Source organism: Schistocerca americana, chromosome 1 (assembly GCF_021461395.2).
Source record: "Schistocerca americana isolate TAMUIC-IGC-003095 chromosome 1, iqSchAmer2.1, whole genome shotgun sequence".
Classification (NCBI taxonomy): domain Eukaryota; kingdom Metazoa; phylum Arthropoda; class Insecta; order Orthoptera; family Acrididae; genus Schistocerca; species Schistocerca americana.
Window position 1 is genome coordinate 875883714 of NC_060119.1, and position 26764 is coordinate 875910477.

The following is a 26764-nucleotide window of genomic DNA, read 5'->3' on the forward strand; positions in this document are numbered from 1 at the left end:
AATAACTGACAAACAGCATTTTTTGTTGATGTAACAGCATTCCTGTAGTTTTAACACATTTATTTATTTTCTCTGAAAACACAGCAACATGTAATTAGTGGTGTTTATATGTTTATTTTATTCACATAACATAAAATAATCCACTATGATAAAAATATGTGTACGTATGTGTATGTGTGTCTGAAATTCACTTGTATCTACTTTTTCATTGTTATAGTTACAGTTGTTACTATTATTAATTACAACAGTCACAGGTGTGCTGGCATCTCACTGATACATACATTTTCTCATTTCCGTAATGTTTTTGGGAAACTGTTTGTCAAATAACCTGTTTTAGCTATTAATTTGTACAGTACTATTGCTCACCATTCAGTATCTTTATTTTTGGTGGAACTTTTTGTACAGCATGTAAACTATGACTTTGTCATTGTTTAAGTTCTGAACATCTGCAGTGCAGTGCATCATGATTGGTTTTCACAATTTACAGGTTAATCTTAGAAACTAATTTTCATCATGTATTAGTATTGATAATCATTTGTTTAGAGTGTATTTTCATTCATTCTATTGCCTGCATATCACACCCTCTCGTACTACATTCAGTTTACCTTTATCTTCTATTTTATTTATTTATCCATCCATTCAAAGACAATAAACATTGTATGGATGTTGTCCAAAAGTGCATGTAAATTTATGGGGCCCAATTTATGGAAAATAAACATACAAAATTTCACATTAAGTAGTACAAAGAATAATACATACAAAATTGTACAAAGAATAATGCTTGGTCATACAAGACACAGTAATACAACTTTTTATACACATATACTTACAACACTGTAACTGCTTAGTCTGTTTGCCCTAAGGCTTTACTTTTGTCTTCCCTAAACAGCAAACCCTTATATTCACTACAATAATTCAGTAAAGATTTTACAAGGAACAAAGTAAAAACTCTCAATATTAAATCTTAAAAATTATGTGTATTTTTTCACCTCTGAATCGGCCTTTTTTTTTTTTTTTTTACAGTCACTGGTAAATAGTGACTGCAGTCACGAATTGTCATAATAACCATTTATAACTTTCATTTTGTAGTAAATTCACTTTCTGTACACTGATATTTAAAAATGTACATTATTTTGTGTTTGATCACAATTGATGTAAGTATATTGAAATAAGTTTAATATTTCTGTATGGTATTGTGGAGTACTGATGTGGTCTGATTGCTTAATATCTATAGTATAATTCCGCTGATGTTGACAGACCAATTGACTCCTTGCAGAAGAATTACAGCAGCCTCCAGTGTAATACTGGACCCATTCTGTTCCTTTAATTTCTACATGGATAAATAGTGCATTCACTTACATTACACAGTTATGAAACTGATGTTTGATACATACATGTTACAGGAAGACAACAGTGGATGATTTTTTGCCACAAGGATATGCCTATATTGTGATAACATTTATTCAGTGCATTCATACCACCACTCACTTTATTTTGATGATCTACCAACACCTTCTCTACATGTTTTTATCCTTTAATAGTTTCTGTGAAACTTCTTGAGTGATTACAACTACACTGGTATTTCATTGACAGTTCTTTTGGTGATTCATTCAGAAAAATATGCTGTTAATGTGCAACAATAAGCATTGTTACTGTCTATCACTACTACATTAGTGGCTATACTTCTTACAGAATGCAGATTAGTCAGTTAGCTTTTATTTTATTGTTTACAGGAGACCTTCATGGAAATTTCCCTGATCTTATCAATTTTGAGAAGACATTATGGGGTCTTGGTCCAACACTTACACCAAGTTGTTTCTTATTTCTTGGAGACTATGTTGACAGAGGGGCTCACAGTGTTGAGGTTATAGCTTATCTTTTTGCTTATAAAGTTCAGAATCCAAAGCGGATATGGCTTCTCAGAGGAAATCATGAGATCAGAGAAGTACAATTGAGGTACACATTCCTCAAGTAAGTTAAACTCTTTCTGATAGTACTGCTTGCAAAGTCTGTGCCCAAGGTCCACTGCATTTAAAATGATTGTTGTATTTCAGAGAAGCAACAACAAAATTTGGAGAAACTTTAGGAAAACAAGTGTGGCAATCAGTAAACTTGGCATTTGATGCTTTACCATTAGCTGCTGTTATTGATGACAGGGTAAGTTGTTATATTTGTACACTCAATGGCATTTAAAAAGACACAGTATCTGTTGTAATAGCTATACTAAATTGTTCTCCAACCATAAGCAAAACTTTTCTTGTCATACAAATAATGACTATCACTTCAACAGATACATTTAGAAATATGTCATTGTGGAATGACTGTTGTAGGTCAGATTTTGTAAAAGAGATTGTTTACTGTTAGCAATACTGAACTATAACAAATTTAAGTGAAATATCTTATTTGTGTAATTTCTTTCTCAGACTCCAAGGTCTTTCATATTTCGTTCGACAAATATCATCCACAGAACTTTACAAGCAAGGCAGTTTTTTAGTTTTATTCAATATTGTTGATATTATTGGTCATCCATGCAGATTGGGGTGATAAAGGAATAATGTAAGTTAATCACTAACAGCCTTTGTTGAGGGTAAAAAGTTACAAATTGCATATTTTTGCAAAACTCAACAAATCCAATTTTTCATGCATGCTTTTTTATTTATGTTAATGACAGTGTCATCAAAAGGATAAATTGCTACTCACCATATAGAAGAGATATTAAGTCACAAACAGTCACAACAAAACAAGACAATAAGACTGTTAAACATATGAGCTGTCAGTCAAAAGGCCTTCTTATAACCTAGAAAACGCACACACACATGTCCACACAAGCACAACTTGAACACTCATGACCACTGTCTCTGGCCACTGGGGCTGGACTGCAAGCAACTGCACATGATGGGAAAAGCAATCTGGGTGGTTGGGGTAGGGAGGAAGCTGGGGTGGGGAGAAGGAAGGATAGCAGAATATGGATGGGGGAAGGTGGAGTGCTGCTTTTGTAAACATGCAGGGACACATTAAGGACAGGATAGGCTGCTACATGCAGTTGTAAGTTTTGAGAGGTGGGAAGGAGATGAGTGGAAAATGAGAGAAATAGAGGAGGGGGAAAAAAAGAGAACAGCAGGTGCATTGCTGCTGGAATGCTGGCGAGGGAGAGGGGTCAAGAAATGGGACAGGTGGGAGAAGGACAAGGACTGGAAAAGGTGGAGACCAGAATGATTCAGGAACATAGGCTATATCGCAAAGAGAATTCCCACATGCACAGTTCAGAAAAGCTGGTGGTAGTGGGGAGGATCCTGACGGCAGAGAATGTGAAGCAGTTATTGAAGTGAAGCACATTGTCTTGGGTAGCATGTTCAGCAGCTGGGGGTCCAGCTGTCTGTTGGCCACAGTATGTTGGTGGTCATTCATGTGGACGGGCAACTTGTTGGTTGTATGCCCATGTAGAACATAGCACATGCTTGCAGCTTAGTTTGTAGAACATGTGATTACTTTCACAGGTAACCCTGCCTTTGATGTGATAGGTGATGCTTGTGACTAAGCTGTAGTAGATCCTGATGGGAGATTGTATGGGACAGGTCTTACATCTAAGTCTATTACAGGGATATCAGCCCTAAGACATTAGGTTGGGTGCAGGGGTGGAGTATGAATGGACAAGGGTGTTGTGTAGGTTCGGTGGGTGGTGGAATACCACTGTGGGAGGTATTGGAAGGATAGTGGGTATGATACTCCTCATTTCTAGGGATGATGAGACATAGTCAAAACCCCATTAGAGAATGAGATTCAGTTGCTCAAACCTTGGGTGGTACTGAGTCACATGGGGAGTGGTTCTCTGTGGTTGGACAGTGGGAATGTGGAAGGTGGTAGATGACCAATGAGATAAGGCAGAGGAGATCTGTTTCTGTACAAGGTTGGGAGGGTAATTTCAGTCTATGAAGGGTTCACCCACATAGCACCACCCTATGCCAACCTATGCAGGAGCTGTCTAGAAGAATCCTTCCTGTCCTCCCAGAACCCAACACTGCTCACACGGCTCAGATTCAGTGATGATATCTTCATGATTTGGACCAAGGATGAGCACACCCTATCCACATTCCTCCATAACCTCAACACTTTTGCCCCCATCCACTTCACCAAGTTGTCCTCAACCCAACAAGCCAACTTCCACACTGAACTCTTGATCTCCACCTCAAAGATTACTACATTAGTACCTCCTTCTACATCTACATCTACATATATACTCCACTAGCCACCGAGCGGTGTGTGGTGGAGGGCATAATTTTGGCCAAAATCATATTTCCCACCTCTGTTCCACTCGCGGGTCACGCGAGGGAAAAACGACTGTCTGAACACCTCAGTACAAGTTCTTATTTCCCTTATCTTTGAATGGTGATCATTGCATGATTTGAAAGGTGGTGGTAATAATATATGCTCTACATCCTCGGTGAAGATCGGATTTCGGAATTTAGTGAGCAGCCCCTTCTGTTTAGCGTGCCTTCTATCTGTAAGTGTGTCCCACTTCAAACTTTCTATGAGATTTGTAACACTCTTGTGATGGCTAAATGTAGCAGTCATGAATCTTGCTACTCTTCTTTGGACCTTCTCAATCTCTTGAATCAGACCCAAATGGTAAGGGTCCCATACAGACAAACAATACTCCAAGACTGTATGAACTAATGTATTGTAAGCTATTTCCTTTGTTAAAGGAGTGCATCACTTCAGGATTCTACCAATAAATCGCGACCGTTACTTGTGTAATCTGATCATTCAATTTGGGAACATTTCAAATATTAACACCCAGATACTTGATGGACGTTACTGCTACCAAAGACTGGGCATTTATTTTGTACTCGTACATCAATGGGGATTTTTGCCTTGTTACATGCAGTAGGTTACACTTACTAATATTGAGAGATAACTGCCAGTCATTACACCACACATTTATTTTCTGCAAATCCTCATTGATTTGTTCACAACTTTCAAGTGATACTACTTTCCTGTAGACTACAGCATCATCGGCAAACAGTCTAAGGCCACTGTCAATACCATCAGCCGGACCGTTTATGTAAATCATAAAAAGCAGAGGACCTATCACGCTGCCCTGGGGCACACCTGATGTTACACTTGTTTCTGATGAAGTCAGCCTCAGGACGACATACTGCTTCCTGTCTGTTAGAGAACTTTCCATCCAACTGCATATGTCATCGGATAGACCATAAGCGTGCACTTTTTGTAGAAAGTGACGGTGCAGAACTGAGTCAAATGCCTTTCGAAAGTCGAGAAATATGGCATCAACCTGGGAGCCAGTGTCTAAAGCCTGTTACATATCATGCACAAAGAGGGCCAGCTGTGTCTCACATGACCACTGTTTCCTAAAACCATGCTGGTTTCTGCAGATGAGCTTCTCAGAGTCTAGAAAGGTCATTATGTCTGAACACAAAATATGTTCCATGATTCTACAACAAATCAATGTCAGTGAAATTGGCCAGTAATTATGTGCATCCGATTTTCTACCCTTTTTATAGATTATTATGACCTGGGCCTTCTTCCAGTCCCATGGAACTTTCTGATGTTCCTATGATCTGTGATAGATGATGGATAAGAATGGTGCTATATTTGTAGCATAGTCAACATAAAATCTTATGGGAATACCATCTGAGCCAGATGCATTCCTGGCGTCTAAGGATCTTAATTGTTTTTCAATCGCAGATACACTAAACACTATATCAGCCATCCTTTTGTTTGTTTGATAACTGAAAGGGGGAATGGTGCTGCAGTCCTCTACCATAAACAAGTTTTTGAAGGCTAGTTTTAGAATTTCGGTCTTCTGTTTATCATCATCAGTTACATTACCCGCACTGTCAGCAAGAGAAGGTATTGAATTATTTGTAGCATTCATAGATTTTACGTACGACCAAAATTTTTGGGGCTATTTTTAGAATCTGCAGATAAAATATTGCTTTCAAACTCATTAAAAAAATCTCTCACTGTCCTTCTGACAGCTGCTTTCATTTCGCATAATTTCTGTTTGTCAGTGGGGCAGTGGCTACTTTTAAAACAACTATGCAAAATTATCTGCTTTCTCAGCAACTTCCTAATATGTTTGTTGTACCAAGGTGGATCCTTTCCCTCCCCTATACTTTTGCTAGGCACATACTTCTCTAGCACATGGTGGACAATACCTTTAAATTCCGACCAAAGATGCGCAATATCTTTGTGTCCCCCGGTGAGTGCTTGGAGCTGACTATGAAGGTATTCATTAATGACACTTTTATTTGCTTTCCCAAACAAGAAAACTCTATGCTGTTTCTTTGTTTTTTATTTTTGCAACTTCCACTGACATAGAAGCCACAACGACATTATGGTTGCTGATACCTTCTTCTAGATTAACTCCCTCAAAAAGATCAGGTCTGTTTGTCGCCAAGGTATCTAATGTGTTCCCACCTTGAGATGGTTTTCTAACCAATTGCTCAAGGTTGTATGTTGAGAGCACTCCTAGAATAACTTCACACGAATCTTTGCATCTTCCCCCTGTGATAAACTTGTAATTTTCCCAGTCAGTGGATGCTAGATTAGTCTCGACCTATAACTAATGGATAATTTGGATATTTACTTCCTATGTACTCAAGACTTTCCCTGAAATGTTCTACGACATTTGTTGCACATGCTGGTGGTCTATAAAAACATCCTAATACAATGGTCAATCCTTGTCTGATTGACAGCTATATCCAGACTATTTCACAGTCCAACCCAGTATCGATCTCAATTGCATTTAAACAGCTTTTAAGTGCAATGAACACACCACCTCCCATAGCATCAGTCCTATCCTCCCTAAACATTGTCCAATCTGAGTTCAAAATTTCACTGCTTTTTATGTCTGGTTTCAACCAGCTTTCGGTTCCTAGTACAATATTGGCATTGCTACTGTTTATTTCAGAGTTTAACTCAGGTGTCTTGCTACAGACACTTCGACAATTTACTAACATGATATTAAGCATCAAACCAACCAATTACCAGCAATATCTCTACTTTGATCACTGCTACCCATTCCATACCAAGAAGATGTTTCCATACAGTCTAGCAACAGAAGGCTGTCGCATCTGTAGTGATGAGCAGTTGTGTTGGTACATAGTGGAAGACCCCCAGGATATCATAAAGTTAAAATTTATTAAAAACAAAACATGAAACACTGATCGACCATAAGCATAATCAAAGACATTAATTATAAATGCATGGTAAGGTGCAGACAAATGAAAAGAAAACCATTCATTTTTCTTTGTACATTATTTTATTTTTCACTCTTTCATGTGTAGAAGGACAATTAAGATGTAGTGCTTAAAATATGAAGTATTTACATCTACATCTACATCCATACTCCGCAAGCTACTTGACATGTGGCGGAGGGTACCTTGAGTACCTCTATCGGTTCTCCCTTCTACTCCAGTCTTGTTCATGAAAAGAAAGATTGTCAGTATGCCTCTGTGCAGACTCTAATCTCTCTGATTTTAGCCTCATGGTCTCTTCGCAAGATATACATAGGAGGGAGCAATATACTGCTTGACTCCTTGGTGAAGGTATGTTCTCGGAACTTCAACAAAAGCCCATACCAAGCCACAAGCTACTGAGCGTCTCTCCTGCAGAGTCTTCCACTGGAGTTTATCTATCATCTCCGTAACACTTTAGTGATTACTAAATGATCCTGTAATGAAGCGCGCTGCTCTCTGTTGGATCTTCTCTATCTCTTCTGTCAACCCTGTCTGGTATGGATCCCATACTGGTGAGCAGTATTCAAGCAGTGGGCAAACAAGTGTACTGCAACCTGCTTCCTTTGTTTTTGGACTGCATTTTCTTAGGATTCTTCCAATGAATCTCAGTCTGACATCTGCTTTACTGATGATTAATTTTATATGGTCATTCCATTTTAAATCACTCCTAATGCCTACTCCCAGATAATTTATGGAATTAACTGCTTCCAGTTGCTGACTTGCTATATTGTAGCTAAATGATAAAGGATCCTCACACCACATTTCACTTCGTGTAATTTTTGTTTGTCTGCAAGGCTTTGGCTATGTTTCTGTTTGCTGTGAAGTTCCCCTTGTTCCGTAGCAGTTTTCTAACTCAGCTGTTGTACCATAGTGGCTCTTTTCTATCTCTTATGAGATCTTGCTTGGCACATACTCATCTAATGCATATTGTACAAAGGTTTTGAACTTTGTCCACTGACCCTCAACACTACCTGTACTTGAGATAAAACTTTTGTGTTGAGCCATCAAGTACTCTGAAATCTGCTTTTTGTCACTTTTGCTAAACAGAAAAATCTTCCTACCTTTTTTAATATCTCTATTTATGGCTGAAATCACTGATACTGTAACCACTTTATGATCACTGATTCCCTGTTCTGTGTAAACTGTTTCAAATAGTTCAGGTCTGTTTGTCACCAGAAGGTCTAATATGTTATTGCCATGAGTCGGTTCTCTGTTTAACTGCTCAAAGTAGTTTTTAGATAATGCACTTAAAAAAATTTCACTGGATTCTTTGTCCTTGCCATCTGTTATACACATTTGAGTCTCCCAGTCTATATCTGGCAAATTAAAATCTCCACCCAGAACTATAACATGGTGGGGAAATATACTCAAAATATTTTCCTAATTATCCTTCAGGTGCTCAGCCACAACAGCCGCTGAGCCAGGGGGCCCTAGAGACATCCAATTACCATGTCTGAGCCTGCTTAACTGTGACCTTGTAATCCCTGACACAGTACTCGTTAAAGCCTGTGCTATGGTAAGTGAGCCGGATTTTCGTATAGTCATCGACCGCGTGTACCTGAATGGTGGCAAATCAGACTTACTTACATTATAATGTGTACTACAAAACTTTATACCGTTTCTATTAATCTGATTAAAATCAGGCATAAGTTACCCTAGAAATTGCACTTTCGTGCCACACACAAAATGTCAATTTTGATAAAGAAAAAACACTGATAACTTTTGACTTTTATACTGACTTTAACTTTTGCTGATCAAACCAATTTAGAATATGTCAGAATTCAAATGAATGAGGGGGGACCCTGAAACTATTATGATTGCTGTATTTAAAAAATTGATTACTGAGTTTATTATGCGTTCAAGATTTCCAGTATATAAGTTACTACTCTTTTCATCTTATTTACTATTCATTTAAATGCCTTTAAATCTGTCTCAAAATAATAAACTTCATTACTACATCCATACTAAAGTTATCTTTCAACTTCATTAGACCTTCATTATTCATTTACTGGTTCATTAACAAAACAGTTCTTTAAACACCATTCTAACATAGCTAGTTCTGCAAATAATTATTATTAACACAAATTTTAATTTCCATTTCGGGTCACTCGGATTGCACAACATTTGGAAAGGACCCTGCCTAGGTTAGTTGTGAGGATAATTAAATGATGGGAAAGTTCTGGTAAAATTTATGTTATTATTGCACTAAACAAACACAGTTCACTCCCTGATCCACTCGAATACAGTACTAAAAGTTTCTACCTGTTAGTATTGATGCGGCGGTTGGCAGGCGGTAAGATAGCGAGGCACAGAGCACACTTACAACCACAGCTATGGCTCTTGATGTATCGGCACTTTAATTCTTCTTAGCGTCGCAATACTTTTCCATTTAGTGCCTATGGAATTTTCCCATGCTGTATGGACGTCGGAACAGCATACCCGAGGCTCAGTGAAGCTATATCTTCCAGGAGACCCTCATCGCTCCAGAAGGTGTTGCTCAAACCAATGCCAAACTCCAACAACTACTGAGCCCATTGTGCCGTGCAGTGCCCATGCGCATTTTCCCACGCTCGCCTGCCAACCACCTTTTACCGCTCCCTTACAGACAGGGTATTCACCCGAGGTTTTGAATTCTACATATCCCAACACATTGCCTACATATGGACCAGACACACAGTTACAATTTTAAACATCTTACAACAGTCTCAACATTTGTTACATTTCAATTCTATTACAATATTACTTGACATTCAACATAAACATTAATATTCACTTTGAACTTGTTTACAGTTTTCATAACACAATGGCATGAAACAAAAAAAAATTGAAATCAGAACATCAATTTCACAAGTTTATCGAAAAATCAGATGGAAAGAATTACTTATATGTACAATACTACAGAGTCGTTGTTGTTATAACCTTCACCCAAATTATTTCACATTTTGGATCTCCGTCAATCTCCTTCGATACTATTGCACTTCGTATCACTATAAACACGCCTCCCCCTTCACTGTCCAGCCTGTCTCTGTGGTATACATTCCAATCTGAGTTTAGAATTTCATTACTGTTTACATCTGGTTTCAGGCAACTTTCCATCCCTATTACCATGTGGGCATTGTGATTGTTTATTAATGAGAGCAGTTCTGGGACCTTTCTATAGACGCTCCTGCAGTTTAGAATTACCACATTAATTTTGTCATACCCTGTTGTGTTTTACCTACTGCTACCTTGTTGTGTCTCAGGAGGCATCTTGTCGGACCTAGGGAGGGAATTCTCTAACCTAAAAAACCCACATGTGTATGCGCACTCCACACGTACTCCGCTACCCTTTTAGCCACTTCCTGTGTGTAGTGCATGCCTGACCTATTCAGGGGGACCCTACATTTCTCGACCTGATAGCGGAGGTCGAGAAATTTGCACCCCACATCTCCACAGAATCATCTGAGCCTCTGGTTTAAGCCTTACACTCGGCACCAGAGGACCGTGATGGGTTCTGGGAACGGCATTACAAATAGTTAGCTCAGATTCCACCCTGTGAGCGAGGCTTTCTGCCTTCACCAACTCCACTAACCACCTGTATGAACTGAGGGTGACCTCTGAACCCAGACGGCAGGAGTCATTGGTGCCGACATGAGCAACAAATTGCAGTTGGGTGCACCCAGTGCCCTCTATCACCGCTGGCAGTGCCTCCTCCACATCTCGGATGAGGCACCCCGGCAAGCAAAAAAAGCGAACACTGACCTTCTTCCCCGACCTTTCTGCTATTTCCCTAAGGGGCTCCATCACCCACCTAACACTGGAGCTCCCAATCACTAAGAAACCCCCCCCCCCCCCCCCCCCCCCCTTTGTGCCTGCTCGAATTTTGCTGAAGGAGTGGCCACATGTCCACTCACAGGCAGAGCAGGTGATGCCACACAGCCAGCCTCCACAATGACCATCCGTCTTGTGCGATGCGAACCCAGTTGAACCCGCCACTCCCCTTGGGGAGAGGGTGGCCCAGTTATTAGTGTTATTAGTGTTATGTATTATAAGTGTGTATGAATAAGATAATACTTAACAACAGTATTAAGTATTTTTACTGAAGTGAAGTGGAACCAAGGAAGGAGGATGTTCTTCATTTTTTGACACCCGCTGGTCTCCTTGAAGTCGGCTGCCTGCATCTAGAGTTGAAAGTAAGAGATGAAGTCTGATTAACCTAAATTTGCATAAGCAGAACATTTCTGATAATGCAATTGTAATATACTTTAAATTTTTCCTTTCCAAAAATATATGTATGTATTTTTTTCTAATTATTATAACACAACTGGTGACCAGAAGGAGATTTTCATTCTGCAGAGGAGTGTGCACTGATATGAAACTTCCTGGCACATTAAAACTGTGTGCTGGACCGAGACTCGAACTCGGGACCTTTGCCTTTCACGGGCAAGTGCTCTACCAACTGAGCTACCCAAGCATGACTCATGCCCTGTCCTCACAGCTTTACTTCTGCCAGTACCTCGTCTCCTACCTTCCAAACTTAACAGAAGCTCTCCTGCGAACCTTGCAGAACTAGCACTCCTGAAAGAAAGGATATTGCAGAGACATGGCTTAGCCACAGCCTGGGGGATGTTTCCAGAATGAGATTTCCGCTCTGCAGCAGAGTGTGTGCTGATATGAAACTTCCTGGCAGATTAAAACTGTGTGCTGGACCTAGATTCGAACTCGGGACCTTTGCCTTTCCCGAGTTCGAGTCTCAGTCCAGCACACAGTTTTAATCTGCCAGGAAGTTTCACAACTGGTGACCATTACAGGACTTCATGGCACTGGTTGTAAGTAGGGTTTGTTAACTATTGTTACAGTAAGAAATTTGTGTGACATTGTTATTAGTCATAAAGAAATAATTGTATGTATTTTATGTTTACATGAATCATGATGGAGAGCAAGTAAAGCAAAAAGACAAAAATTGAGTAGAAAATTTTGGAAAGGAATAAGAATTGGACACAGGTTACATAAAATTTTCCATAGTAAGCTATTTTGTTCAGCTCGGTAAAGGTAGGATGGCTACTCAAGTTGCTTGCATGGTTACTCTTGGTTGCACCTCTTTTGATGTAGATAGAAACCTTTTCCTCATTATTCCCTCTCTTGAATTGTATAGTGGAAAATTTACAGAAATTTTTTACTGTGGTACGCATGATCAATAAAACATAAAGAATTACAACCAGTAGTTTGCATATCATAATAGACGTAAAACAGGCTTTGACATCACATAAAGTACAATTATCAAGTGTAATAATTAGCATATGAAATTTTAATGTTTGTTGTGAATTTTTTATTTTTGCATATTCATACAACATGGCCAAAAATATATATGTCCATTGTTGATAGCAATAGCGAAAATGCAATCAGCCAAGATGGTATAGAATTGCACAATCAAACAATTGAAGTTCAGGCGCCATGCATGCCAACTGCAGAAAGTTTAAGTATATCAGAGATGAGTGTCACAGGTGTGACAAACGATAGCGATGCTCCACAGCAGAATAACCTTGGTGACACAATGTTTACAATTGATGAGACAATGTCACCCATTTCCCTGAGTAGCATGCCACTCATGAATGAAACATTGGGGAGTGATATAATAAATTTGAATCTTGACAACACTTTACAAACACCACTTGGTCACAACACAAACATTAACTTGGAAAGTACAGCTGACAGCAACCACAGTAGCACATCTGATGCACTGCTGTGGCAGTTATTATCTAACGTAAACATAAAATTAGGTAGTATCAACACAAATTTCAATGATATGGAACAAGATACCAGTACCAAAATTGATAATTTGATACAGAATCTGAACAGCATCATGCAAGATCTAAATATAATGAAACAAGAACAAAAACAAGTATTCAAGGATTTGCAAGACATGGTCTCACAGAAATTCAATGACTTAGCCAAAAATTTTCACACTAAAATCGATGCAGAATTGAATGATATGAAAAAACAAGTAAAGCATGAACTACTTTCTAAAGTAACAATAACATTATGGAGTTAAAACAGAAGGTAGATTCTATTAACAATCATCATGATCAAGTAGAGCAACAGATAAGGAAAATCACAGATGTAAACACAAATATTGAAGCCACACAAAACCAGTTGTTTTTGACAGTAAAAAAAGTGACCACTGTCATTAACAAACTAAATAAAGACTGTGATGGTGTACCTCTAGATGTAGAATAGCTTACTTTAAGGGTAACAACATTAGAAGTTGACTCAGCATGTGCTAAGAAGGAGAGAGAAGATCAATGAAAATCTGAGTGATATCATTAGTCAAGCTGAATAAGGTGTGTTACATAAAGGTAATACCATTGCCGAGAAGTTAGTAACAGATTGGAAGTTATACACAAATGTAGTAGAAAAGGCTACTCAGAGAAAAGAAAATGAAATAGTGAACAAGGTAAACATTAACCTACAAGCAGCAGAAAATAGGATTCACAATGTTTTAGAAGAAAATATTACTGGATCTCGAAATATGCATGTAAATAATAAACAGGCTACAGTGCACAAACCACATCCTGTTGGTATTTATCCACAAATTGTCATGAGTTCCACAACAGGCACCAGTGACAGTTGTAGAGTGCAAAATGTAGACATATCCACAATTCCAATACCTGAGCAATTACCAACTGGAATTACAGGTAAGTAAAATAACAACATAAATATGACTATCATGTCTATCAACTATTTCTACAGACAAAGGTTTGCTGAGACAGTTTCTTACATTCATTACCAAAGGTAAAAGAATAAATCCAGTAGTATTTGTCAGTGCTTTTTGTCATGTATTTCCATGCAACAGGACGGAAGCACAGAAAATTAGATTTGTCGTGAGGTATACGCAAGGCGATATTCTTTTGTGGGCAACTGAAGTGGCCAACCATTGCAGCACTTATATCCAATTTGAACAAACTTTCCGCAACAAATACTGGTCTGTCTCAGATGTGAGGTTCTCAATCCCACACCATTCAATGGCAAATACGGTAGTCTACATGGATACTTTGAAAAATACCTGAACAAGATATGTTACTGTACGAACCCAATATCACAGGCAGACACGATAAAAATTCATGATAAAAATTTTGAAAAGTCATTTATTATCGCACAGTAGAGAAAAATTAGTCACAATGCCAGAACATGACACTGAATTTTTCTGTCACTGCTTGATTCTATCAACGTAATCTATGAGGAAAGACCTGGACCCAGTAGAGCAACAGAAAACCAGGCACAACAACAATGTAGCTATGTAAATCTGTCAGCAAAATGTGATCTAAACACACAGTAAGGATGGTACGCACAAAAGCAAAGTTGCATACCCAGAGGTAAGGAGTACGGTAATGGGAATAGAAAAAACAAATGATTTTAAAGAAATTTTCAAAACAACAGAAGTAATTTCAATGCATGAACAAATTACAATCCACCATCACAAGACCCTATGCTGAACATGAACAGAAATAGTCAGCCGCAGCAGTGGCCACCATGCAGGAACAATGCCATGCTTTATGCTGTACCGCAGTCAAAATTTGCGCAGCAAAATAACGGCACAGCAGCCAGTGACACAAATTGGCGAAGTACCCACACAGTGCAACTAACGGAAATTACTCCAGGTAATGAATTAAGTCACACTATGCCACCAGAAAACACCAACCAGTCGTAGTTAAGCCCCAGGCTATTGACATCTCTGGGAGTGGGGGCAAAGCAAAACTACAAACATGTTTCATAAGGTTTGACAAACAAAGTGACATCAAGGATGATCTGTATCAGCATGATACAACTAATAATATCCAGGAAGAACAAGTACAAGCAATCATTAATACTGACACACAGTTAATTTTAGATTCAGGTTCTACTACCAACCAAAATGTCAAATGCATTTTTCTGTGAATTGAAGAAGTCAGGCAAATTCCCAACATTTCCTGTCCAACATTGTAAGGTGCAAACTGCTGCAGGCAGTAACACTAAATTGATTAAACATCAGGCACTTACTCCATTAGACACTGAACATTTTACAGTGAAGTGCAATTTTGTTATAATTGACAACCGTATAGTTAAATGTCTTATTGTCATGGACACGTTTAGAACATACAAAACACAGATTGACATAGGTAATGGTAAATGCTACTGTGGCGGCAGCACCGTCCAACGCACGAAGGGCTGAACTACGGCACTGCCGACACAAGTAGGGGCAGCTGTACCGTTACGCAGAATTTCGGCAACGGTGCGTCGCACACCGGACCGCACAGGAACAAAGCAGGCGGCCAGTGCAAGCTAGTCGACGCGACGCGACGCGACACACGTCTCCCCAGTTCTTCCGCCGCGGACCACGTGCGTCGAGTCAACGTGACTCCGCCGTAGATGTGTACGCGCGGTCGTAAACGCAGTCGCCGTTAAATTGTCTTTCGCTTCTTCGCGGACGTTACGGAGCCTCTGGTCACGCCAAGAGCAGAACATTCTGTGACAAAGGATCGGTGATCGAGCCGTGCCGCCAGCGCAACGCACCCGTATAGACGGATATTAGCGAAGAATGTTATGTGTCATTTATTGTAACGGTAAGAAAAATAAATGTGTCCTGTCCCAAAACCACTCTAGTCGTTTATTGCCACAAAGCCTCTCCCTTGAGCATAGTGCATGGGCGCGGCGATAAAGCCGGTTCACTGCACATGAGTGACTGTAAGCGGAGATACAACACGTTCCCGCTTCACTGGTGACCCCGACGTTATTTTGAAGCTAAAAAAAAAACACGTGGTGACGAACGTTCATCGGTACGAGAGACGTGGAACCGCGAGTAGGCTTGCGCGCATACGCCCGCGCCGAACAGTGCTCCGTAGTAATTTTTTTTTTTTTTTAACTAACTTTTTTTTGTATTGTTTTTGTGCGCGTATGTTTTGATCGTGGACTGCTTAGTATTTTTTTTTTTTCGTGTGTTTCCCTTGTGTTATTTTCACTGTGTACTTTCCTCTTGTACAAGGATTCGACTCTGAACTAAGATGGCGACACTAGAGAAGTTGCAAAAGACCATCGAAGAACTGCTCGCACGCAACACGAGGCTAGAGAGTGAGCTACAGTCACGGACTACACGTGTGGACACCGCGCAGCCACAGACAGCTCAGGACAATGTTGGCGCGCAAATCCCCGCCACACCGACGCCTCCTACGACCACCGGAACGCCGACAAGCGCTGGACGGGCATTGATCAGGCTGCCTCCCTTTTGGCCGCGCGACCCTGTGATGTGGTTCAGCCAGGTTGAGGCGGTATTTATGAGCAACCACGTGACCTGCGACCTGGCGAAATTTGGGCACGTAGTGAGCCAGCTGGACCAGAACTATGCGGCCGAAGTGCAGGATATAATCACCGCCCCGCCGACGCAGTCAAGCTACAAACAGCTCAAGGAAGAGCTGATCCGGCGGATTTCGTCGTCAGAGGAACAGCGAGTGGACCAACTGCTGCGGCAAGAGGAATGCGGCGATCGGAAGCCCTCGCAGTTCCTGCGCCACTTGTGGAGCCTCGCGAAGTCCGATATGGTGCCAGATTCGCTGTTACGCACTATCTGGGTGCGCAGCCTCCCAGCTCAGGTGCAGGCAGTGATAGCCGCACAGACGGAGATGCAGCTGGACGCCGTCGCTAACTTGGCCGACAGGGTGCACGACGCGCTGACAACGGCGCCTAGCACCGCAGCTTACGACTCCGTCCCCCCATCTCCATGGCGGCAAGCGCCTCCCGCACCCGCATTGGATGCCGACCTGCACCAGCTAGTGCAAAACTTGACTGCACAGGTGGCAGCTCTCTCGACGCAAGTCAACCGGTTGGCGCGCTCGCAGCAAGAGGGCAGCATGCGCCGCAGCGGCAGCAGACCGGCCGACAGGCGGCGCGGCTCGCGCAGCCGGCAACGCAGCAACAGCCGCTCCAATGGTACCCCGCCGACGTCACAGCACGCACAAAGCGGCTACTACTGGTACCACGCCCGCTTCGGCAACGAAGCAACCAAGTGCTGCACTCCTTGCCCGCACCCAAACGCCAGCTGCGACCGGACCTAGGCGCACCCGGCTGCAATATGATATCGAAGCATCTGTTTGTTGCGGAACGGGGGGCAGGCGTGAGGTACCTCGTCGACACAGATTCGGACCTCTCGATATTCCCTCGCTCTATGTTACGAGACCACAGGCGGGCCGAGGCACTCTGCCTTACAGCAGCGAACAATTCAACTATTAAAACTTACGGCACACACAGCCGCAATATAGATCTAGGCCTATGGCGCACGTTCTCATGGACTTTTACCGTGGCCGACATCAATGAGCCGATCCTGGGCACAGACTTTCTCGGCCACTACGGGCTGCTAGCCGAAATCGCAAACGGCCAGCTCATCAACGCCACAACTAATTTAAAGATAGCAGGACAGCGCCGGCAGGCTGCATACTACAGCGTTAAACCCGTGAAGTGCCTCGGACCGTACGCTGACATTCTTGAACAATTCCCCAACCTCACCCGCCCAGCCGGTGCACCGAGAGACATCAAACATTCGACGGTGCAACACATAATAACCACACCTGGACCCCCCACATCGTGTCACCCACGTCGACTCGCGCCGGACAGACTCGCAGCAGCAAAGGCAGAGTTCGAGGCCATGCTGCGGCAAGGCGTCGTGCGACCATCGAGCAGCCCATGGTCATCGGCGTTGCATTCAGTGCCCAAAAAAGACAATTCGTGGCGCCCGTGTGGGGATTATCGCGCCCTTAATTCACGAACGGTGCCGGACCGATACCCAGTCCCACACCTTCAAGACTTCAGCTATGCCTTGGCAGGCTGCGCGGTGTTCAGCAAGATTGACTGCGCAAAAGCGTACACCCAAATTCCGGTGGCGCCCGAAGACATCGAAAAAACAGCCATCGTAATGCCCTTTGGGCTTTTCGAAAGCCTGTTTATGACTTTCGATCTTCGGAATGCTGCCCAGACTTGGCAGCGGTTCCTGGACGGCGTCTTGCGAGGCTTGCCATTTTGCTTCGCGTGCCTCGACGACATCCTGGTGTATTCCAAGTCGCCCGAACTCCACCGCCGCCACTTAACGACCGTCTTTCAGCGCCTGAGTGAAGCCGACATCGTTATTAACCCCACTAAATGCGAGTTTGGCGTGACGGAAATTGAGTTCCTCGGCCATTTAATTACGCCCACCGGATCGACACCGCTACTGGAGAAAGTGAAGGCAATACTGAACATGCCGCGTCCGCAGACGCACAAAGAATTACGACGTTACCTCGGCATGTTGAACTTTTATCGTCGACACCTGCCAAACGCCGCAGCCATACAAGAGCCGCTGACTAAGGCGTTACAAGGTCCTACCTCAAAAGGAAAGACCCTCGTGAATTGGACAGATGTGATGGAGCAGAGCTTCACGGACTCAAAAAGGAATCTCGTGGAAGCGACGCTGCTCGCGCACCCGGTACATGACGCGGACTTAGCTGTAGTCGTGGACGCCAGCCAGGCCGCCATCGGCGCGGTGTTACAACAGCGCGTCGGCGGGAGTTGGCAGCCTCTCAGTTTTTTCTCTAAAAAGCTATCCGATTCGCAACGTGCTTGGAGTGCTTATGACCGAGAGTTGCTTGCAGTGTATGCGGCGGTGAAATACTTCCGACCGTCCATAGAAGCCCAACAGTTCATCATTTTCACCGATCACAAACCCATTACCCATGCGTTCGAGAACAACCACACTAAGTGTTCACCGCGCCAACTCCAGCAGTTAGAGTACGTGTCGCAATTCATGACTGACATTCGACACATTTCGGGGATAGACAATATCGTTGCCGATTGTTTGTCCCGAGCGTGTGCCGTTATTTCACCCCCTGTGAACTTTGAGGACGTGGCCCAAGTACAGGAGAGTGACAAAGAACTGCACCGCTTCCGTCACGACACTTCCAGCGGCCTGCAACTGGAGCTGGTGCCTGTCCCCGGCTCCGCACAGAGGATTTGGTGTGACACCTCAACCGGCATGCACCGACCCTTCCTCCTGGAGAAATTCTGGCGCAGTGCCTTCGACCGTGACCATGGGCTGTCACACCCCGGCACCAACACCACTGCGACGCTCGTGGCTGCGCATTTCGTCTGGCCCGGGCTTTGGAAGGACTGTCGCGAATGGGCGCGCACTTGCACCGCATGTCAGCGCGCCAAAGACGGGAGGCACACCCATGCACCCGTGGGCACCTTCCCTGACGTGACACGCCGATTTGCGCACGTTCACGCGGACCTCGTCGGCCCGCTTCCTCTCTCACAAGGCAAGCGGTACCTCCTAACTATGGTGGACCGCTTCACTCGCTGGCCGGAAGCAACGCCCGTCGCAGACGTCACAGCTGAGACCGTCGCCACCGCATTCGTCGACACCTGGGTGGCACGCTTCGGATGTCCCAGTCACGTGACAACTGACCGCGGCCGCCAGTTTGACTGCGCGTTGTTTACGCACATCACCAGACTGTGTGGCACCCGGTTACACAGGACAACCAGCTACCATCCGGCGTTGAATGGCATGGTCGAATGGTTATACAGGACTCTCAAAGCCACTCTAACCTGCCACGACACCTCATGGCCAGAGGCGCTCCCACTGGTGCTGCTCGGCCTGCGTGTCACGCCAAAGGAGGAGATCGGCGCGTCACCTGCCGACCTCGTTTACGGGCAATCTCTGACAATCCCGGGCGATTTTGTCGAAGATGTAAGACCCCCACGTGACACCGTGGCATCCACTCTGGCGGAACATCTGCGCAGTCACATGGCCGGCCTCCGAGCGCACGCACCGACGCAGCACGGCACCGGGAAGATATTCGTCCACGCCGACCTGCAGCACTGCACGCACGTCGTGTTGCATACCGACGCAGTACAGCCACCTCTCCGACCACCCTACAGTGGACCGCACCGCGTGATCGCCCGAGGAGACAAAACGCTGGTCATCGAGTGCAACGGAAAGCCGCCGACGGTGTCAGTCGACCGCGTCAAACCAGCCTACGTCTTGCCCGCTCCATCAGCCACGCATTTCTTCGACCCGGCAGAAGATCTGATCACAGACGACACTCCCTCTGCCAGTGGTCAGACGGAACCTGCACCCGTAGCCGCCGGTGATGCACAGCTGCAGCCTGTTGTCATCGCGCCGCTATGTGCACCTCCACCACCACGCCCAGGCAGCTGGTACGGCCGCCCGGACCGCGCCTACTACAGGCGCGCCGGTCACCCCCACCACAGCCGCCAGTGGACTACGTCACGCGCGCCGGCCGCCGCGTCCGATTCAAACGGCTGTGCTGCGTTGCCAGCGTGCCACGACACCCAAACCGGCAAACACACGCGCGCCACCGAACGATCGCCGTGTTTTCGCAGCTACGGAGCTCCGCTCTCCAAGGGGGGATCTGTGTGGCGGCAGCACCGTCCAACGCACGAAGGGCTGAACTACAGCACTGCTGACACAAGTAGGGGTAGCTGTACCGTTATGCAGAATTTCGGCAACGGTGCGTCGCACGGGAACAAAGCAGGTGGGCAGTGCGAGCTAGTCGACGCGACGTGACGCGATACACGTCTCCCCAGTTCTTCCGCCGCGGACCACGTGCGTCGAGTCAACGTGACTCCGCCGTAGATGCGTATGCACGGTCATAAACGCAATTGCCGTTAAATTGTCTTTCGCTTCTTCGCGGCCGTTACGGCGCCTCCGGTCTCACCAAGAGCAGAACATTCCGTGACACGGCCTTTTGTCTCTCTCGGTCCACGCGATCGCGCCACGGCTCGGCACTGGAGTGTACACCCTCCGGGATCAGTGATCGAGCCGTGCCGCCAGTGCAACGCACCCGTATAGACAGACATTAGCGAAGAATGTTATGTGTCATTTATTGTAACGGTAAGAAAAATAAATGTGTCCTGTCCAAAAACCGCTCTAGTTGTTTATTGCCACAAAGCCTCTCCCTTGAGCATAGTGTGTGGGCGTGGCGATATAGCTGGTTCACTGCACATGAGCGACTGTAAGCGGAGATACAACACGTTCCCGCTTCACTACTTTTACGTAAAGGATCAGATTTTTTGTATTTATTTAGTCAAACACCTGATGAAAGTAATAAAAACAAACTAGAGTCAAATGTAATAGTACAATATTCCTTTCCAACTGTATTTTTCACAAACAAATTGGATACTGAACAAGAACCAAACACTGGGGTTAGTTACGAAATGGTAGAGCAGAAACTAAGTCAATCACAGATACTAAATGATGTGCAATGACAAGAACTTTCTAACTTGTTATTTATATAATGGAAGGAAACATTCCACGTGGGAAAAATTATATATAAAGACAAAGATGAGGTGACTTACCGAACAAAAGCGCTGGCAGGTCGATAGACACACAAACAAACACAAACATACACACAAAATTCAAGCTTTCGCAACAAACTGTTGCCTCATCAGGAAAGAGGGAAGGAGAGGGGAAGACGAAAGGAAGTGGGTTTTAAGGGAGAGGGTAAGGAGTCATTCCAATCCCGGGAGCGGAAAGACTTACCTTAGGGGGAAAAAAGGACAGGTATACACTCGCACACACGCACATATCCATCCACACATACAGACACAAGCAGACATATTTAAAGACCTTAATGGGGTCATTGTGGGGGTGTTGTGAGGGTGACATGGTATTAGAAGGTGGAAAGTGTAACATGAGGTGAAATGAAAATGAAAATAAAAATATATGGGGAGAGATAAAGGTGAACCGGAAAGAAACTGGAGATCTGGAATGAAAAAAGGCGAAAAGGTGTTGGTTACAGCTGGGCTATGTTGGACTTGGGTTGGTAGACAACGATGTGCATAAAGGTTAGTTGGTTGTGTTGCCGCCAAAACACGTTATAGGACGGAGAAATTCGGGAAAATTTCGAAAAAACTGCGTGTAGTATATTAAAAGGAGTGGTATTGTGGTGGCAGATTATGAAAATGAGGCTAACAATTGTCTGACGAAGAAATAATGGCGTTAAAACCTGTGGGAAGCGGCTAAAAATGATCAGTGATGTGGGAAAAACGGAAATGGAAATAAAGCGAAAGTTATTAGAACTGGCCGAAATGGTTGTTTAAAAGGTGAAAGGAGCTGTTTGTGAACTAGAAACGGTGGATATTATAGCGGCGGTAGTGCTGAAAGCGGCAAAAAAAATTTTTTTGGTTATGGTTTGGAAGTGGGCTACGTATTATTGAGCATATATATAGGCGGGATAAAATAGCATAGCAGATTACGGTAAAAAGGAGAAGGTGAATACAAAGTGAAACTACTGGCAAAAACAGAAAGAGGAAAATAAGACGACAGAAAAGATTTCGAAATGTAACAGTGACAATAACAAACGTAGTTGTTGGATTCAAATTAATGATATCAATATAATGGAAGGAAACATTCCACGTGGGAAAAATTATATATAAAAACAAAGATGAGGTGACTTACCGAACAAAAGCGCTGGCAGGTCGATAGACACACAAACAAACACAAACATACACACAAAATTCAAGCTTTCGCAACAAACTGTTGCCTCATCAGGAAAGAGGGAAGGAGAGGGGAAGACGAAAGGAAGTGGGTTTTAAGGGAGAGGGTAAGGAGTCATTCCAATCCCGGGAGCGGAAAGACTTACCTTAGGGGGAAAAAAGGACAGGTATACACTCGCACACACGCACATATCCATCCACACATACAGACACAAGCAGACATATTTAAAGACCAATATGTCTGCTTGTGTCTGTATGTGTGGATGGATATGTGCGTGTGTGCGAGTGTATACCTGTCCTTTTTTCCCCCTAAGGTAAGTCTTTCCGCTCCCGGGATTGGAATGACTCCTTACCCTCTCCCTTAAAACCCACTTCCTTTCGTCTTCCCCTCTCCTTCCCTCTTTCCTGATGAGGCAACAGTTTGTTGCGAAAGCTTGAATTTTGTGTGTATGTTTGTGTTTGTTTGTGTGTCTATCAACCTGCCAGCGCTTTTGTTCGGTAAGTCACCTCATCTTTGTTTTTATATATAACTTGTTATTTAAGTATACAAATGTTTTCAGTAAGGAACCAGGAGTAATCAAGGACTACGAATGTAAATTTGAAATCTATCGACATGAAACATTTTGTGTAATGCCATATCCTATTCCATGGGCAAAATGAGAGGCAGTAACAGAAGAGATCAATCATATGATTAAATGGGGAATTATACAACCTTCATTTTCATCCTGTTGCAGTCCTCTATTACCAGTAAGAAAACCAGTTGGGTCTGTAAGATTATATCTCCATGCTAGAGGTATCAATAATATTTTTGTACCAGTTTGCATAAGACCAGACAACTTGTACAAACAGCTTCTAAAGTTTTACAGTACAAAATGTTTCAGTATACTCTATCTTAAGGCATCCTACTGGCAAATAAAGCTTCATGAAGAAAGTCGAAAATATACAGCATTTGTCTGTGGTGGCAGAAGTTATGAATTCCATGTTCTACCTTTTCGATTAAACATTAGGGTGGGCGTGTTTATATCTGCACTGGACAAGGTTTTAGGACCAGAATTGCTTAGCAAACTCACTGTTTATGTAGATGACATGCTAATAGCCACACCCACTTGGTTAGACCATATCAGGCTGATTAAACAGGTACTTCAACAATTTGCAGATTTAAATAAATAAATAAATAGTGACAGCCAATATAAAAAAATCTAGTTTTGGTAAGGAGCAAGTGAAATTTTTAGCGTATGTTGTGTCACAACAAGGTGTATTACCTCATCCAAAAAAAGTTAATGCCATATGCAATTGTCCAGCTCCAAGGAATAAAAAACAACTAAAAGCTTTTTTAGGACTAGCATCCTTTGTTTTTCTTGTAAATTCATACCACAGCAACTGATGAACAGTACTGTAGTGCTCAACTTGTAATTAAAAAATAGGCTTTGGTCATGGGATTATAAGTGTTAAGTTAATAACATTAAGCAGGCATTAGTCAATGCAAACATTCTTAGCCACCCTCATATGTCCAAGGAGTTTTGTCTATGTACAGGTGCCGCATCTCAGGGGTGGGGGTATGCTTGTTCCAGATGTGAGAAGAAGAAGGTAAAGAAGTACCCAAGGTCATCACTTTTGCTAGTTGCACATTATCAGAAGCAGAAGATCTTACTGTGTCAGAATTGGAAAGTTTAGCTGTAATATGGCCATTTAAAAAGTTTGAATATTTTTTGCGGGGTAAGAATACCAAAGTTAACTGTCACCATCATTCACTGTCATTTATTTTAACATGTAAACTATTGCACCATAGATTAGCTAGGTAGTGTCTATATTTACAAGAATTCAGTTTTGAAATCATTTATATTAAAGGAAGTCAGAATGTTATTTCAGATGTCTTATCTAGATTACCACGAGGTTTAGAGAATTTAGTGAATTAACAGAGCGAGATACAGAAATCAAAACATTATTAATGCAAGGTACAACACAACAGTCTGATTACCATAAGTTTTGTAAGCAAATGAAAATTATACAACAGCAAGATTGCAGATGGAGTAAAGTCATGCAAACCCTTAAGCAATATGAAGATAGAAAGGTCAGTAAATGGTATCAGGAGTACAAGGACGTTTTTGTTTCGTAGGAAACATGAAAATTCTGATCAGTGGTGTGTGTGTATTCCTGAAGATTACATCGATGAATTTATAAGACACACACATGAAGTATGGGGACAATTATGCAGTAGGCAAATGTACCGAAACAATTGCAACACTTTGTTATTTGCCAAAATTGAGATGGCGAGTCCCACAGGTATTAAGAAAGTGTGCAATATATCAAAAATCAAAACAGTCCTATGGTCAAAATATACTGAGCTACTCCCAATACTCACAAAAAACCCTCTAGATATAGTATCCTTGGACACAGCTGGCCCATATCCAAGAAGTAAAGGAGGAGTAATATACGTAGTAGCACTATATGATGTTCTCAAAACATATCAAAATATATGCCAGTATAAATGCAACAGCCACAAATATCAGAAAAAGAATTGAGGGAGATTATTTGAGAAAAGTTGATAGACCAAAGGTCTCTACTAACTGATAATGCTTCATATTTCATTGGCAAAAGTGGAAACAATTTATGACCTCAGGGCATAAAAGATGTATTAGTAAGTTTTTTCACCCAGAAGCAAGCCCAGTAGAATGAGTCTTTAAAGAATTTCATCAAGTTTATTAGGACATACACCCATCACAAACACATCCAGTGGGTAGAATTTGTAACTCCTTTCATGCAAGTTGTCAATAACCTTCCACATTCTTCAACAGGTTTCATACCTAACAATGTTCTGGACAAAACAAATAAGCTACTGGGAGTCACCCATACCAAATGTACCCACTACAGAAATGACACTACAAGACAAAATCAAACAAGCCATGGCTACACTAGAAAACAGGGCTGAGTATAGAAAGAAAATTTATAATAAGAAACTGAAACGTGTTACACAGTTTTTTGAAGGACAAGGAGTCCTCTTAAGGATGCACCCCAAATCAACAAAATTTGGCAAACTGAATAAGAAGTGGCAATTACTCTATTCTGGGCCATTTATATAATTTCCAAAACACCATACCCTGGGACTTCCAGATTAGCCTATGAGAAAACAGGGAGAGACAAGGGTCTCCACCCTCACAAAAATATAAAAGCTTCTATAGAATGATGAAGCTAGTTAACATTTTTTCTTTATATCACAAGGTAATTGTGTGTATTTTAAGATAATGTGTATAGGCATAGTAATTCTTTTGAGTTGTACATGTAAGAATAAACTCAGCAGCGATGAGAAGTAATACATAGCCTCATGCAAAGCAAAAGTATAAACAAAATTAGCTTATGGCTCAGCTGTCCACACTCAATAATACATGCTGATGTCAGTAGTAGGGAGGAAGCATTGACCTGTGCGAATGCATGACAGACTGGCAGAAGGTGCAACCAAATAGGAATGTGATATGTACAAGTACCTAACTTAATACAAAGTGAATGGAAATACTAAGCAATTGCATCTACTGTCTAAGAACTAAGGAACCTATTGATACATGTACACAGAGATTTAATTAAATGCTAAGCAATATACAACATATTTACAAGCAAAAGGAAACATAATAGAAAAATATATAAGATGTGTAAGCTAAGGAGAAATAACAAAATACCGTAAAAAAATTTCTTTTCAGAGTAAATGGTCATAAAGGATAACAGAATAAATGAATGTCTATGAAATTAAATGCAGTATGGAAAAATATATATATATATATATATATATATATATATATATATATATATATATATATATATATATATATATATATATATATATATATATATATATATTTATTTATTTATTTATTTATTTATTGGCCACGACATCTTAGTAGATGATTGTTGCAGTATCTGTGTGTTTATGGGTTACATTTTTTCATATTACTTGTCAAGCCAATGGCAGCATGGCTCTATTGCCGCGATTGTCACAAGTGTCTCAAGCCTTCATC

The 26764-nt window shown here is 42.3% G+C and overlaps 1 protein-coding gene and 1 non-coding gene across 2 annotated transcripts in view; one reads left to right on the top strand and one right to left on the bottom strand.

Moving 5' to 3' along the window:
* Positions 1-16278, top strand: part of LOC124594840 (serine/threonine-protein phosphatase SIT4-like) — a 55568-nt gene extending 39290 nt beyond the window's left edge. The window contains exons 4-6 of the mRNA XM_047133295.1: positions 1734-1971; positions 2055-2157; positions 16261-16278. Coding sequence (XP_046989251.1) covers positions 1734-1971; positions 2055-2157; positions 16261-16278 — 359 coding nt within the window. The remainder of the gene's footprint in view (positions 1-1733; positions 1972-2054; positions 2158-16260) is intronic.
* On the bottom strand, positions 11642-11716 carry Trnas-uga. The gene has a single exon. It is a non-coding gene; the product is annotated as a tRNA-Ser (tRNA).
* Positions 16279-26764: the final 10486 nt, after the last annotated feature.